At 37.1% G+C, this 17,137-nt stretch overlaps 1 protein-coding gene across 1 annotated transcript; it reads right to left on the bottom strand.

Annotated features, from left to right (window-relative positions):
* Positions 1–379: 379 nt before the first annotated feature.
* On the bottom strand, positions 380–15,475 carry TNFAIP6 (TNF alpha induced protein 6). Its single transcript, XM_044240917.1, has 6 exons — positions 15,301–15,475; positions 11,185–11,322; positions 9,100–9,261; positions 5,314–5,542; positions 3,529–3,569; positions 380–645 (listed from the first exon to the last, which is right to left on the bottom strand). The coding sequence occupies exons 1-6, from the start codon at positions 15,392–15,394 to the stop codon at positions 476–478; spliced, it is 834 nt and encodes a 277-aa protein (XP_044096852.1). The 5' UTR covers positions 15,395–15,475; the 3' UTR covers positions 380–475.
* Between the last annotated feature and the right edge of the window lie 1,662 nt (positions 15,476–17,137).

The raw sequence follows: 17,137 nt of genomic DNA, 5'->3' as shown, positions 1-17,137 counted from the left end.
AGCAACTTTAAATTCCCACAGTAGAGACAGGCTTAAATAAAGTATGGAAGAATTATACCATGGAATATTTTACAGCTGTTCAAAATTATGTTTTTGCAGAATACTTAATGACCCAGAAAATGCTTAAGCCATAAAATTCAAAGTTAAAAAAACTCAGATATAAAACTGTACATGGAGCCGGATTCCAAAATTTCAAGTACAAATACATATAGATACATATATACATATACCACAAATTGAAAAATAACTAAAAATATATATAAATGTTAATGTTTGTTATTTTTATGCAGTGGGATTATGAGAGATTTTATTTTCTCATTTAAAGTTTTCTAAATTTTCCAATTTTCCCAAAATTATCAGGGATTGCCTTTCACATTTAGAAAATAAATAAATGCTATTAATAAAAATATAAAAGTGAGATCAGAGGGGTTCCAAAAGATACAAATGTAAACAGTGAACGTCCTTTTTCGTTGTTTTATAAATGGCTAAATCTTCCAGCTAAGATGTTTTTATTTCCGGTAGAAGTAGTACTTGTGTTTTTTCCTTGACTGGATTTGGATAGCGGATCCACTGCAACGTACTTGATTTGGAAACCTCCCGCAGTCACTGAAGCATCACTGAGAAACTTCAAGGTCATGACATTTCCTGGGGAGGAGGGGGAGTGCAAAAGAACAAAGATGTTACTCTGCTTTGATTTGGCTGGCAGTCTAGAGACTCATCATTCTTAGAAGAGAATATAAAAATTCATGAACCCACGTGGGTGGGCCAGTAGGTTAAGCGACTGCCTTCAGCTCAGGTCATGATCCCAGGGTTCTGGGATGGAGCCCCGCATGGAGCTCCCTGCTTGGCGGGGATCCTGCTTCTCCCTCTCTCCCTCCCCTATTTGTGTTCCCTCTCTGGCTGTATCTCTCTCTGTCAAATAAATAAATAGAATCTAAAAAAAAAAATCTCCAGTGAAATGTTGAATAATACAAGAAAAGAAAATCAAAAACAATCCTCTTTAGGATGTTAAATATTGGATTTAACATATAGGGACCTAGTAGGCAGTTGTTAAAACGAATTTGAGGGGCGCCTGGGTGGCTCAGTGGGTTGAGCCTCTGCCTTCGGCTTGGGTCATGGTCTCGGGGTCCTGGGATTGGGCCCGCATCGGGCTCTCTGCTCAGCAGGAAGCCTGCTTCCTCCTCTCTGCCTGCCTCTCTGCCTACTTGTTATCTCTCTCTCTCTCTGCCAAATAAATAAATGAAATCTTAAAAAAAAAAAATTTGAATGATCTACATACTGTATGCTGACTTGGAAATATGTCCATGATATCTGTGTATACCATGTTTATAAAATACAGGGAAACACCTGTATCATCCAATGCCTTTCTTGGGTGGGCAGAGATGGGGAGAGTGGTTATATTCTTACTTTATATACCATTTATTAAAGTGGTATAGTTTCTGGGTAGTTTTTAGTTCATTCATTTTCTGGTCTTGTTTTTTAATATAAATATCCTGGGGTGAGTAAGCACATATTTAAGACGAAAACTAGACCAAAATGTTAACAGCATTATACTTGACTGGTAAGATTATACTTCAAATGTATTTTAAATATTTTTCTATTTCTTGATATCAATTTCCTCCTTTTGTTTTTTTGCTAAATCTTTGGCTGTTTTGTTTAATTGTGTTCTCTTCTGTGTGTTGATTTGTTTCTCTTTGAATAATAAACGGTGTGGGTTTTTTTTTTTTGCAGTAGTGTTAAAAAAAACACTTTTGATTATGCTAGCAGTTAAGTTTTTTCTGTTTTAGACAAAACAAGAAAAAAATGTGAAGTTTCGGGCTTTGATTCTCTGTTTCTTTCTTTCTTTTTTTATTATTATTTTTATTTTTATTTTTTATTGTTTTAAGATTTTATTTATTTATTTGACAGAGAGAGATCACAAGTAGGCAGAGAGGCAGGCAGAGAGAGGAGGAAGCAGGCTCCCTGCTGAGCAGAGAGCCTTATGCGGGACTCATCCCAGGACCCCGAGATCATGACCCGAGCCGAAGGCAGCGGCCTAACCCACTGAGCCACCCAGGCACCCCGCTTTCTTTTTTTAAAAATAGGATTCTTATCCCCCAACTAACTCCTATGGATGGCTCCTATGTACTCTTAACTTTCTGTTAACGTAAAATACATTCTCAAGAAAAGAATGAGATAAACAGTTTAATGGGCTGCCCTTACCAGGGAGATTGTAACAGAGAATGAATGAATAATTTTTAAGCACTAATCATTCAAGGATCGAATAAGAAGTTTTATTTCTTGTAATATTGATGCATAAATGAGAATTTCATGAGAATTTCGTGCCTTCAGGCTAGGGTGTAGGAGTAATTTAGCTAGTCATATCTGAGCTCAGGACTACTTAGACATTACAATTCTGTGTTATTTTGTTGTTTTTAGTTGCAGAAACACTGTGATAACTTTATGACTTGGAGGAAAAAAAGAGCAAGTCAGAATGCCAACGACTAGTGCTAGGGATGGAAATAAGAAGAAAACAACAAAAACACCTAAGAAAGTGAAGGTTCTTAGCCAGAAAATAGCAGTATGGGGCAATGGCAGAGGCATTTCTTCTGGATATAAATATATACTACTCAAGCTCATTGCTTGAGGTACATTGCATGGGACAAAGTCACAAAAGTAACTGGCAGGAGTCAAAAAGATTTGGAACACTTTGCCAACCATAGCTAGCCTTTTGAGACTTACTATGCATAATTAGCATATTAAAAGCTCTCTGACATCTTCCAATAAAGAGACCTGTTTAACATAGTTTAAACCAATGTTTCCCCAGTTCCCTTGACCTTAATGTTCTTTTCTCATGCAACACCTATTAAAAATGTTTCATAGAACTGCTCTTCACAACACTGTAGGGAATGCTGTCCAAAGATAAAAATGCAGTTAAGTGTGATGTAACATTTTTTTAGTGACAGAAGATATTTTTAACAACGTTAATACTTCTGAAAATACCTCTCAATCCTTTATTGATAAAAAACTTTGGTCTCTTATTTCCACATTTTATGGATGTCATAACTCATAGCAAACTTCAGGGATTTGCAGACTCAAGACCATCTCAAACTGCATTCCTTCACCTGATGAGTCTATGCATTTTTGGTATAAGGGGTTGGAATTAAGTTCTTTTTTTTTTTTTTTAAAGATTTTATTTATTTATTTGACAGAGAGAAATCAAAAGTAGATGGAGAGGCAAGCAGAGAGAGAGAGAGGGAAGCAGGCTCCCTGCTGAGCAGAGAGCCCGATGCGGGACTCCATCCCAGGACCCTGAGATCATGACCTGAGCCCAAGGCAGCAGCTTAACCCACTGAGCCACCCAGGCGCCCAGGGGTTGGCATTAAGTTCTAAGTTTGAACACTACATTTTGCAAACTGGTAAGCTACGTCTCACCCAATGGTTCTCTTAACTTTAAAAAGTTAATAGTAATGACTACTGGGTTCTTCACTTTCAGTGACACTATGGAAAAACAAATCATAGTCCTACGTCTCAATTTAGAGCCATTACCTGTGCTAACGATGTCTTCTGGAAGTTCATCTCCACAGTATCTGAAAGGAAATTTTCAAAAAAGAGAAGTTACACAGAAGAATATTACACGGCTATTAAGTGGCTCTGACCTGTAATTAAAGTGCTTTATTTTTCCTAAGTAATGTCTCATTTTCCTATTATTTAAAACTTTTTATTTTTTTAAAAGATTTTATTTATTCATTTGACAGACAGAGATCACAGCAAGGCAGAGAGGCAGGCAGAGAGAGAGGAGGAAGCAGGCTCCCTGCTGAGCAGAGAGCCTGATGTGGGACTCGATCCCAGGACCCTGAGATCATGACCCGAGCCGAAGGCAGCAGCTTAACCCACTGAGCCACCCAGGCGCCCTGGAAAAATTTTAAATTTGATTCTGATTAATCCTATGAAGTTTCTTCATGGTTAAAGAGGAATATGTGTATGGCTGATGGTATTACTAATTCGAATTCTAGAGTAGACTGATTTGAATGTGGAAAATTATGTTGGACCTTACAAGAGGGACTGTTTTTTATCTGAATCGACTTGAAAGGAACTTCTTTGTACATTACATAAAAGGGAAGAATTTATCACATAATCCGATAAGTGACAAATTAGTCTACGGAAAACCTTTTAAAAAAACAGTATATGATTTTATCTAGGGCTGTAATTGATTTGTGAAACTAGGTTTAGAATGAAAATATCATCTTGACTCTCAAGGTAGGATGTTCATTCTTTCAACAAATGTTTTGCTCTTAATTTCTCCAACCCTGCTTCATCTATAGCAGTAATCTGTCAGCCAAAAAGCAGAATAAAACAAAACAAAATGAATTTCCCTCCAAAAGTTGTTACTCCTGTATGCAAGAAATGCGTATCTTTTTCTTGGTGTTTAAGTTACACATTTCAAAGTCACAACAAACTACTGAGTCTGTCATTTTTAATTATTTTAATAATTTTAATCATTACCATTTTCTTTTATTAAATTACTGTCATGGATAATGGAAAATTGATAACTGATAGTCTGTTGATACTGGATAGTCTCAGATACACGTTATTAAGTGAGGGATAAATAAATAAAACACATAATTAATATGCTTTGATTTGTAATATTTTGTGAGACATTCAAAGTTTAAATTATATTGAAGATTCAGAATGGCAACACAGAATGTTGTGTCCCAGGATGTTGAAAACCCAAGGGAGAAATATTGAGGAAAGGAGCACTTGTTTTTTATGTCAAAGAAAGCTATTTTAAAGAAGAGTTCCACTGTATGTTTAGGTAAATTTTGTGAGAGAAGGGGCTATACTTTGCTTAATTCTTTCCTTCCTTTTTTTTTTTTTTAAGATTTTATTTATTTATTTGACAGAGAGAGATATCACAAGTAGGCAGAGAGGCAGACAGAGAGAGAGGGGGAAGCAGGCTCCCCGCTGAGCAGAGAGCCTGGTGTGGTGATCTCAGGACCCTGAGATCATGACCCCGAGCTGAAGGCAGAGGCTTTAACCCACTGAGCCACCCAGGAACCCCAGCCCTGAAGTCTTTTTAAATAGACTATTTAATGCTTACAACTTAATAGTAATTACTATTTTAATTACAAGAACACTATTTAATTACAAGAACATGCAGCAGCTGACTGGCTTCACATACTAAGAAAAATCTTTGCTAAAAAAGGATATGGTGTTGCCAGGGAGTAAAAATACTAGAGAATCAATAATTGAGGGGAACATTGAAGAAAATTAAAGAAACATCAAACAAGATATTGAAGGTATTTTTTACTCTTTATATGGGGAAACACGTACCTTCCCACAAAACCATGGACATCATCATAACTGTCATATATTTCAACATAGTCAGCCAAGCAAGCTGGGTCATCTTCAAGGTCAAAGTCCAAAAAGCTCAGGTGAATACGCTGACCATACTTGAGTCTAATGTGCCAATAACAGATCTGGTTATCATCGTACTCATTTGGGAAGCCTGGAGATTTAAAAATTCGCTTTGGATCTGTAAAAACACCACCGCACTCCTTTGCTAAAATGGATAAAACAAAAAACAAAAAAGGAAAGAAAGAAAGCATTAGAAAAAATATTATCCATATTTTAAACTGATCTGCACTTCCTAGTGCTTTTAATAAAATATTAAATACATATACTTACAGCTAAAGAATAAATGAATATTTTCATTATTCATTGGTAAATTCTTTCAAATGAATATACACTGAATTTGTATGAAATGACAGGAAAAGTGACAAGAAAAAAATTGCAATTTAAATAATTGTGCTCTTGTACTTTTTTTGTATTTTATCTTTTTAGCTTAGAATGCACAAGACTCAGGGCTCGGGGAGTGTGCAAATCTTGATCTTGGGGTTGTGGGTTCAAGTCCCATGTTGCCTATAGAGATTACTTAAAAATAAAATCTTTTTTTTAAAAGAATGTATAAGTCTCAGATGTATATGTTCATGTATTTTGATGAATATGTATATGCCATTACCAACAGCTCAATCAAGATGGCTGCAATTTTGTCCTGTGGTATCAATACTGTGTCTTCAGGGACTTTTTAGAATAATGAGTCCAATAAATTCTGTATGGAAAATCATTATAGAATTTCAGAGTCACAAGAGACCTTGAGGGTCACTCTAATCCAGTTAAAAGGAATAATTTATTATCATTTTATACTCCTTTCACTGGTTTTAAACTAACACCTTAATCCTAATATTTGAGGATTTGACAGAGGTATTCATGTTTGTTTTTTCAAGTCATTTATTATTTTACAGATTTCTGCCATGCCTTATAGCCTGGATTGAGAACAATCAAACAACCTCTGCCAGAACCCATGATTTTACTGGGTGACCCGGAATGAAAGGTATGGAATACCCCCGGTTAATTTTGATTTTGGATCAAATAAGTATCTGCCATCTGGAAACTCAAAAATAATGTGCATGGTGGTGGTGACTGTGGGTAGCATTCCAAGACATTTTTCACTGTATCAATCAGAGGCTTTTTCCAAGAATATTATCCTTTGAAAAAGATCCTTAAAAAAAAAAAAGTGTTAGAATTCTTAATATCATAGAAGGTAAGGAAGCTTATCTCCCCCAGGGCCAAACAGGATCTTAGGGAAAGAGACAAAAAAAGGTCAAGGAATCTAGTCTGATCTCTGTACCACTTAATACTTCAGTTTCTTCCCTGGTAAATTAAATATAACCATGCCTCTCCTATTACCTACTTCACAACATTATTCTAAGGATAGTAACATGGAAGATAACTTCAGGGTGTTATATAAAATGTAAGCTGTTCTTATTGTCTTATTCAGTATTATGTGGCAGTTTGTATGTGTACATCATGTGCAATGCCAGTTTTTGGAGTGATTTGCTCTGTCCTATGCCATCCTATCTTTGTTGTCTATACCATTAGATTAGGAAACAGTTCAAATATTGACCAATTTGATTGTCTATTTAGCTATTCAGCTCTATATTTTATTGAGCAATTGATAGTCATTGGTTTATTTTTATGATACCATTATGATTTCTTCATTACAATTATTTTTCATTGAACTGTTCCTCCGCCAGTACTAGTTCAGGTGGTCCCCAGTCCCCTTCACGTTCACCACATCCTAAAAAATCAGCATGTCACTGAATCCAAAAGTAAGCTGAGAACAGAGTAAGAAGAAGTCTCCCAGGATTCTGTACAAATATTCCCAGAGTAAAAAGGATTCTGCCTCGATGAGAGACAAAAGCAATTTATAAAAATTTGTAAGTTAATGTGGCATCCTTATAAAAAGGCAAGGAAATACTGTAAGAACCTTCCTATTAGCACTTCTTTATCTGCCCTAGAGATAAATTTCCCCTATGGAAATGATTGAATAGATGCTCAGAGATCCTAAACCTTATCAAGCAAAAGAAGAATCAGAGAACATACTTGGAAAATGGAAGTGTCTCTTTAGAGTCAAAAGAAAGTTGCTTGTGTAAATATACCGATGAAAAAGGAAGGGAGGAAGAGGGAGGAAAAGAAGATATACGAATTATTAAGAATAACTAAATATAGAATTAAATATAACATAAGGTTTAAGTATGTGAAAATGATTTGAAAATTATAGCCCTATATAAATGCACTATACATATTTATTCATATTTTGTCTTAAGTGGGAATACATGATGGCTCTAGGCAAAATTCTTTTCTATGTAGAATACACATTATTTTGAGATAAAGCTTAGTTAAAAACATGAGAAACTATTCTCTAATGATTAATATCATTGAATAATAAATTCTATAGTAACATGCTAGAACTTCACTATAACTCACTGTATCTTCACTATAGGGACTTTCTTATAAGGCAGATTGAAACAGGACAACACCTGAGGATGCTTGTGATCATAAACATTAGGCAGACTTGGGAACATATTATAATTCTTCATAGTATCATGCTGGGGGAAATGCAACCAAAAAAGAACAATCTATTTTTTCTCCAAAAACATGAACAAAAAATAGCTCTTTATAGTAGTTATGTTGAATTAATTTTCTCTTTAAAGTTTTCCTAGCTACAATCAATCATGGGAAAATATGAATAAAAATATACTATATAAAAATAACTAACTTGGGATGCCTGGGTGGCTCAGTTGGTTAAGCAGCTGCCTTCGGCTCGGGTCATGATCTCAGCGTCTGGGGATTGAGTCCCTCATCGGGCTCCTTGCTCGGCGGGGAGCCTGCTTCTCCCTCTGCCTCTGCCTGCCTCTCTGTCTGCCTGTGCTCGCTCTCTCTCCCTCTCTCTCTGACAAATAAATAAATAAAATCTTAAAAAAAAAAAAACAACTAACTAGTATATCCAGCATGTAATTGTGAAAACCACAGAGTGAGAGTTGCTCAGTTTGGAAGTTTAAAAATTTATGCACAAGAATATCAGGGGAAGAGTTTATTTTGTCTCTTTCTTTCCCCATTCTATCGAAGGGAAAATTTTGAACAGTTAACATTTGGTAGTATCACTTTGTTGTTTTAGCTAATTAACTGTGACAAGTTTATAACGCACTCCCCCCCCCCACCTTTGTGGTCAGGAATAGAAAAAGATGTGGCATAGAAAAAACCTGAATTTGAGATCCTGCCTGTTGGATGTTTGATTTTGGTAAGTTATTAAGCTCTTCGACTTTCAATGTCCTGATTTCTAAAATGGGTATAACAATAGCTTCTTGCAGAATCATCATGAATACGGACAGCGTGGAAGAGGAGCAGCAGGCAGCGCAATGGCTCCGGGAATGGTTGTTGTTATTAAGAATTATCATCACCGGGGCACCTGGGTGGCTCAGTGGGTTAAAGCCTCTGCCTTCGGCTCAGGTCATGATCTCAGGGTCCTGGGATTGAGCCCCACATCTGGCTCTCTGCTCAGCGGGGAGCCTGCTTCCTCCTTGTTCTCTCTGCCTGCCTCTCTGCCTACTTGTAATCTTTGTCTGTCAAATAAATAAATAAAATCTTAAAAAAAAAAAAAAGAATTATCATCACCAAGTTGGTTTATCTCTGGGAGAGGAGCCATTTATATTTAGTAACCTCTTAGTAACATGTAACTGTTTTTGGCAAAGTATAAAATTATTATTTGTAACAAACCTTGTGGGTTGTAGCAATAGGCATCCCATCTTTCACTCCTATTAAGACGGATTCCGTAATCAATAATCCCAGTTTTTCCAAATCCACAGTTGGGCCCTGGTTTCACAATGGGGTATCCAACTCTGCCCTTGGCCATCCACCCAGCAGCACAGACATGAAATCCTGCAAGAGAAGGAAAGGACTATGGGCTAACTGGTAAACCCCCTCAGCTGAGTGAAGGTCATCTTAACAAAAGTAGCCCCTTTTCAACTGCCCAAAGCCAGGTAAGTACAAGGAGAGAAACTATTTTCTTTCTCTTCTTTTCATTTTTTTGAAAAACGTTTTTCCTAAAAAAAAATAAAGTTTGAAAACATATAAAATGTAACATCCAACTCTTGCTAGAAAATGACGTCCTACTTGAATAAAAAAGAGGCAGATGGACTGGAAATCATAATGCCATGAATATGAAAAATCCAAGTTCACAGCTGGCTTCTTTTCACAAATGACCTATCAAGTGCCATGAAATAACTTCTGAAATTACCATTGATCCTGGAAAACAATTTTTTTTCAAATGATAATTTGAGTAGTTTCTATTTCAGGATCAATTAAAGTTTGCTAATATTTTAAGAAATTTGAATAAGGATAAACATATTCATAAATTTTGAACAGAGCCTCAGCCCTGTGTTCCTTGCCCAGCTTCAGAGCCTGTCTAAGTATTTGCCATTGCCGTCCAAGAGCAGTTTTACTGAAGGTCCAGGACAGCCAGTCATGGCCCTGGTCTAGTACCCATGATTCCAGGTACTGTGTCATGCACACACCTGTGGGTCTAGACTGAGCAATATGCTGGGCAGACTTTAGGGATTTTTAGAGAATGGTTTTATTTTTATCCCGAGTAATATTTAATAGTAACATAAGCTTTGCTACTGTCTTTTTTTTTTTTTTAATCAACAAAGGGGTTTCTTCAATGGAGAAGAGAGTTCTGAATGGGGGTGGCTTTGGATTCGCCCGTAAAACCACCATGAAAGATGGTCATGGTGCTTTTTTTTTTTTTAAGAAGGCTCTAGCACAGGCGCCTGGGTGGCTCAGTGGTTAAAGCCTCTGCCTTCGGCTCAGGTCATGATCTCAGGGTCCTGGGATGGAGACCTGCATCAGGCTGTCTGCTCAGCAGGGAGCCTGTTTCCTCCTCTCTCTGCCTGCCTCTCTGCCTACTTGTGGTCTCTGTCTGTCAAATAAATAAAATCTTAAAAAAAAAAAAAAAAAGGCACTAGCACTAGTTAATCACTTTGTTTGCACCAGGTCTCCTGACATGATCTCAGTTTCTTTTTCCTACCATCTTACAAGCTGTTTATCTTCCTTTTGATCCTAAAGTATGAATGCATTCTCCCACTTAACTTAAAGAAATTGAGAAACAGGGGTACCTGGGTGGCACCGTTGGTTAAGTGTTTGACTCTTGGTTTCAGCTGGGGTTGTGATCTCAGGGTTGTGAGATGGTGACCTGCCTGGGTCTCTGTGCTCAGAGTGGAGTCCTCTTGGAATACTCTCTCTCCCTCTCTCTCCCTCTCCATCTTCTGCCCCTCCCTCACCTCCCCTGCACGGGGACACTCGAGCATGTGCACATTCTCTCTCTCACTCAAATAAATAAATAAATATTTAAAAAACCATATTTTGAAAAAAAAAGCCACTAAATTCAGTATTTCTTCTATGAAGAAAATTTCTTTATAAAACTCAACATAATTACATTTAACAGCTGAGGAAACCCATACTCAGAAGTTAAGAAAAGATAGAACAGGATGAAAAATGAATAGAAGTGGCATTAAAATTAATGAGGAATTGAAATGATGTTGAGATAGCGATGTCTTTGTTTTTTTACTTCTATTATATTAGCTCACAGTGGGTTGTGACCCCAAATAAGTTGCTAGCACTAAGACCTTTCCACTGGCTCTAGGCAGAGAAGATGGAGAAGCTAGAGTGTAGACGCGTCATAGGGGCTTAGAGAAGCATTGGAAGGATTGAGAGAGAAATCTATGAAGGGGTTATAGAAAGGGTAGAGGGGTTTTTTCCCCCCCAAAGGTGAAAAAGAAGAAAAACCATTGTCAAATTAGTTACCAATTTTTCTGGCTGCCTCCACTTGCTTGTAGGTGGCGAGTCGGCCACCTTCATATTCGCACACCGCCTTGGCTTCTGCGTAGGTGAGCTTGTACTTGCCAGCCCGCGCTTCTCTGTGGTACACACCTGCTGCTTGTTCTGTGAATTCACACAATGTTGTAAGTATGCTGTGATCCATTCTTGTGGAACAAGGGAAATTTTGTGGCCTCATCTAGAAGATTGCATCAGCTATTGTTCCTGCCAAAGAGTTTCCCGGGTCAGTGGCCTCGGGTGGCTAGGTTTTCATTGTTAGAAAGCTTTGAAAAAAAATATGAATGAGGGGAATTTTAGGGGAATTTTAGGGGAATTTTAGGGGACATAGGAGAAACTGGAGGCTAAATTATGTGTCCTGAACTGATGGCCTGAAAGAAACCTGTAAGGCACCTTTGTATTTCCACACTATCAAAAGGTGACAAAGTTTCGACTTTTTTGAACTTTCTTTTAAACCAAATAAAAACTTGGAAAGGTAAACAATGGGGGGAGGGAATGGAAGTGAAGGCAAAAGAAACCAATGAAAATTGATCCATTATGTAGGCTCACAATGATGGAGAAAAATAATCCAAAATATCCATTTGAGGGAAATGACTAATGCAGTGTGATTGAGAATTTAGTAAACAAATAAAAAACTGAGGAAAGGTTTAAAGAATCCAAAGAAAATAAAGACTGCGTTAGGGGGGAAAAAGATTCAAACACAGCAGAGAAAAAATTGGGTACACCGAACTACCAGCATGTTGTTCCCAGCATATTTTAGGGAGTAAGTCATAAGCAAATTGTCTTCCAGTAGATCACTGTTTAAATTGTTTTGAGTTTGGAGTGCATTTTGCCATAGAAACAATGCGATAATTTTTCCAGGACAATAATCATAACATTAGCTCTCATCGTTCTGTGTAGACCTTCAGATTATGGTCAAGTCTTTGTACCCTAACCTGTACAATCAGCTACCATTAAGATCATTTCCAATGAGACCACATATTCCTTGGCATTCAGCAAGACATGAGTCCAGTAGTAGTGCTCGCTCTCCTCCCCAGGCTAAAGCTGACACCCCCACAGTTCAATAGGAGATGCTGCTTGCCACCTGCTCTGTTTTTCTGGACTACAAGGGATCCTGTTCTTACACGTTGTATGGTAACATCCCATCACTTACGCGCTGAAAGACCTTAGTCAATCTGATGCTCATAGGTCAGGGAACACAAGGAACATCAACGTTATCTTCCTGTTTGAAAGTCGCCTACTGCCCAAAAGTCCTTCATATTGGTAAAACCTCATTAACTAAAGTTCTGCTGCTTTCCAATTTGGTTATTTTGAGAACATACCATGAGGTCTGCTAAGCGCTGTGGGTCAAGTCCACTTCCCCAGGGCAACTTGGACACTAGTGGGCAATAGAAGTACTTTTATTTTGCAGTATAAGAGTACTAAGGCTTTTAGTAGAGAAGGGAGACATGTTGAATTTACTTATGGATCATATTAGAGATTAACAAAAATGTTTAAGATTGTACCTATTCCCTGACAATACAGACTACAAGATCTTTATTAGTAGGAATTATTTTAATGTGCACAAATGTTTCTCAAACTAAGATTTCCTTGTCTTCTACTCCCTAATCAAAATATGACATTCATAGGGAAAAAATTAATTAACAGAGCAGTTTTTGAAAAATAATTTTAAGTTTTCCTCCCAGTAATTTTTCTTAAATTTTTGGTAACTAGAACTCGTCTAGCAATGAGATGGTTGGTAACTTAAATGGTAGAAAAGTCTATGCTATCATTTTAAATTCATTAAATAATATTAATATTCTACATTTTTCCTGAAAGAGTGACAAACTTCCTATTATTTTGCCTTATGAGTGGTTGAGAACTCCGGTACCTATTCGACAATTTTAAGCACACATTTGTTTGAAAGCATTGCTCAATTCAGAATTTCAAATTACGGAGATGGTCCTTTGTACCTAATTTTAAAAGTTTTACCTTTCAGAAGGAATAATAATTTGTTCATTTTTAGAGTCCCTAGTCATTAATTAAAACTGAGTATTTCACCACTACTCTTTTTTCTGTTAGCATGGACTACAGTAGCATGTGGGCTCCACTCTCTCCTCCTGGTTCTTCACTAGATGAGTTGTGTAACCTTGTACAAATTACTGCCTACACCTCAGTGTCCTCTTCTATCAGATGGAAATAATGTTGGCTATTCTGGGAATAAAGAAATTATTAAAACCCAAAAGCATAACTTCTGGATCCTAGTAGGAGCTCATGATAGTGTTACTTGTCCTTCTTTTTTAGATTCAATACAATGACTGAAAACAATCGCTTACCTGTGCAGTTTTGATTTTCATCATCTATGTAAATTAGTTAATGTGTCTTATCTTTATATTACAAAAATTACTATTTGAGGAATACTAATTACTATTGGGGTCTGGAACTGGAACTGGAAGACACCAGAGTTAAAAATGAAACTTAGAGGTCCCATACTTTGACCTTCTCATTTTACTACTAGTGGAACGGAGACCAAGTTTGAAGTGCCTTGTTCGCGATAGCTGCTAACAGATTCCTGCCTTCCTATCTGGCTCTCTTCCTTCTCTAAATAGTTTTTAATACCATATTGACCTAACCAACTGTAAACAATTTGTGTTAGGCTGACTGGTCAATAATTTGTCCCAGATTGAAGCAATGTGCAATTATCCCGAGCCTCAGATTCGCAGCATACTATTAACACTTGGGTGTGCTTCTCTTTACCTCCAGGACAGAACTTCTATTGTCCATGTTCACATTTTTGTAATATACAGCATCACTTAAAAAAAACAACAACAACAGTGCCAAATGGCTTGATCGTTAGTTTGACAGTGTTTCAAGGTTTATGTATGTGGATTTAACTCTTCAGCTTTATGGCAGTTTTTTCCATTTCTAACAAAAGTGTGTATATTTTCTAAGGTGGCTAATGTGCAAGGAAAATAAACAAAGAGCCTTGTTCATTCCTCAAGAAAGTCCCAGACCCCATTTTGGCCAGATGGATTGCCTTGTTCGGCATGAAACTAGTTCACTGGCTCAAGCTGAAAAAAGAGGGGGCAAGGCTGTGCATTGCAAATCAAGCTTTTTAATGAAATCCGCATGGCTGCAGTTATTACCAGAGAGAAACACACTGAAAGGGAAAATATGCCACAACCATGTGCTGCTTACCAAGCATTAGAAAAAGACCTAGGTTAATTTTGCTCTCTCTGTATTTCTTTATTTTATATAAGAATCTGTCAGTTTTCTTCTTGAGTAATTAAACATTTTTTCACTATCAAACACAGTCATGAACATAAAGCAATATTAATTTGTGTCATGAGAAAACATTGTTTAGAGTACTATAAAGGGTATTTTGGGTGTTCTCTATTTGGTCTTTTTTGGTCTATTGTTTATATTCACGTTAAGCGCATGTCATTCTTTACATTTAACAAAAGAAAGCAGCAAAAGAAACTTTCCTGTTCTAACAAAAGGGGTAGAAAAGTATTTATATGGATAGCTCTCAAACAAAAGGAGTCAAAGTGGTGAGACTCCACTCAGAAATACAAGGCTTTTCATTTATTTTGTATTATAAGCTGGCTTTGCATCAAACTAGTCAAAAGATGTTTGGAAAAAGCAAGATATACATTACAGGTCAGAGTACACAGGCAAATGATTATAAAATCATTGTATATTCCAACTTACCTTTTACATTTCTGTTATAATTACCTCCTACAAAATCTGAATGCAAACTCATTGAAATAGAAACAAAATATGGTGTTTTTATTTTGCCAAACCTTCGCTACCAAATACCATCGCATCTGCTTTGAAAATACATTTTCTCATATGGAATATAAATATTAACTTCCATTTTCTAGTGAATAGCTTGCTTTATTTAAAAAAAGCTATTTTTTTAATTTTAGAAGGCAAGAACAGTTTTTTTTTAAGACACATGCATTCCAATAGCTGCTTTTCTTCAACATTTTCTTTGAAAACATCAGCCTTAAAACAGAACAAAAAACTTTCTTGCTTCAATTCACTTCTCCATCAATTCAAAGAAGTAACGTCCCCAAAAGGCAGCTCATGAGTGAAGTTTCTTACCAAGCCATATGGAGTTATGAAAAATTCCGTTCTTGAATCCCCATCCGTGAACTTCTTCCCACAGCAGGACAAGTAAGTAAGTTAAGATGATCATATCTCAGCTGCAGAGACGTAATAGCCTATTAAGGCTGCTCAGGGTAAGTTCTCAGAGCAGAGGCTGAAATGTGACTGAAACATCTGGTTTCCACATCTTTTAAATGGTTTTTTTGGACTGTGAGGTCAGCAAGTATTCTCCAATGGCATTTTTCACTGTAGAGTTACACAATTAACTCAGTGTCTGAAGCAAATCCTCTGACTCATTTGCATTGGCAACCCAAACTAAGGTTATAGAACCATCATCTACATTTTAAAATTCATCTACTCAGAAAGTGGCTTATTAATTCTGTCTGTCACAGACATTTCTCTGTTAGGAAGTTTGTGTAACTTGGTGTAGATTCAGCAATGATTAAAACAAAAATAAAAAACTTCAGTAGGGGTTTTAAGAGAAATCCTGAGTGTCTTATTTGCAGGAAGTCAATTATGGAGTGTGGGGTTTAAGCTTAAACACTAATCTTGAACTTGATGCTGGTAATGTTACTGTAATTTTCCCCAAACATTGCCAAGCTTGTATAGAAAATTTAAAGCAGAGGCGTGCGTAGTTTGGCGAACTCTAAACTGTATCCAGTGATGTAGGAGATCTTTGCCTTCTGTCTGTGTTTGGCCTGGGGTTGGATCTGTTGCAGTCCTTGGTTTATTGTGGTCAGCAGGTAAATACATCAGCTTCCAGAAAAAGAGCTCCATTTCAGAGCTTTAGGACATTCCAGCAGCTTTGGGGTACCACAAATTCTTGAAGTTGGAGGAGAAAGATGGTTGGGTAGCTAGTCAGAGTTGATAAGGATATGGCCCTAGGTTTCTCCAAGCCACTCTAACTTTGAAGATGATCAAAACAAAAGGTAATCATTATTAGTAGTGAAGTCACCATGCCTTAAAATAGCCCAGGCTTTCCACTCTTTTTGTGTAGGGTCCCTGGGTCTTAGTGATAGCCCCCTTGCTCTGATGCCAGTGGCATTTCCTGTTGATTGACAGCCATCTTGGGCAACGTTTGCCTCTCTTTCTTAGACTCCATTCTTTGCTCTTCAGTTTTTCTACTCTTGCTGCCAAATTGCTTTCTATTTGCTCTCATATCCATTTCTCTCATGCTTTCTCAGTCCCTTTGATATTGATCCTTTGAAAATGATATTGGAATTTGGATATTGGATATTGGAATATATCCAATGATATTGGAATCCTTTGAAAATGCCAACTTTCTGGACTCATCCTGTCTAAAGTTAGCCTAGAATCCCCAAGGCATCTTGACACTGGACACTAAAGGCTTGTTCTCATCTCTCCCGGAAAGAGCAATTGTGGGGATGTAGTCTGAGGGTACAGAACTCCCTGGATGCTCATTGAGGTATGCATGAAATTATTAGGGTTCAAAATCTCTATTTTGGCCCCACAGCAACAGAGAAATAAGGGAATTGTATCTGCTCACTGACAGGGTTAGAGAGCATTAGTTTGGTGCAAAAGAGGACATAGTCTAGACCACGTGGGTGTGACTGTGTAGAACACAGACGTGGTCAGAGAGAAACAGGGTGAATAGATAGTTGGAAGGAGCAAACCATGATATTGCTCTGGAAAGTAGAATTATATGAGTATTTTAAGTTTGTGGTTTAGGAAGTAAATATAACTGAACTTGAGCAAGGCTGCTGCAAAATCATCACGGCTTCCCCATTCTTTGCCTGGTCACATTTCTCTGGCTGTGCCTTCTGCATTTCTTTGAAGTACTAAATTTCCTCTGACTCTCATTTATCAAAAGTTA

This window comes from Neovison vison, chromosome 3, assembly GCF_020171115.1.
Source record: "Neovison vison isolate M4711 chromosome 3, ASM_NN_V1, whole genome shotgun sequence".
In the NCBI taxonomy this organism is placed as follows: domain Eukaryota; kingdom Metazoa; phylum Chordata; class Mammalia; order Carnivora; family Mustelidae; genus Neogale; species Neogale vison.
The sequence above is the reverse complement of the archived record's forward strand: the minus strand, read 5'-3'. Positions and strand labels throughout refer to the sequence as shown.

What these genes read in the sequence shown, in the direction of transcription:
- TNFAIP6 (XM_044240917.1), bottom strand. Translation starts at nt 15,394, where the DNA reads ATGATCATCTTAACTTACTTACTTGTCCTGCTGTGGGAAGAAGTTCAC. An exon ending in TCATAACTCCATATGGCTTG is followed by an intron (nt 11,323 to 15,300) that starts GTAAGAAACTTC and finishes GTGAATTCACAG; the next exon opens with AACAAGCAGCAGGTGTGTAC. An exon ending in GTCCATGGTTTTGTGGGAAG is followed by an intron (nt 3,570 to 5,313) that starts GTACGTGTTTCC and finishes ATTTCCTTTCAG; the next exon opens with ATACTGTGGAGATGAACTTC.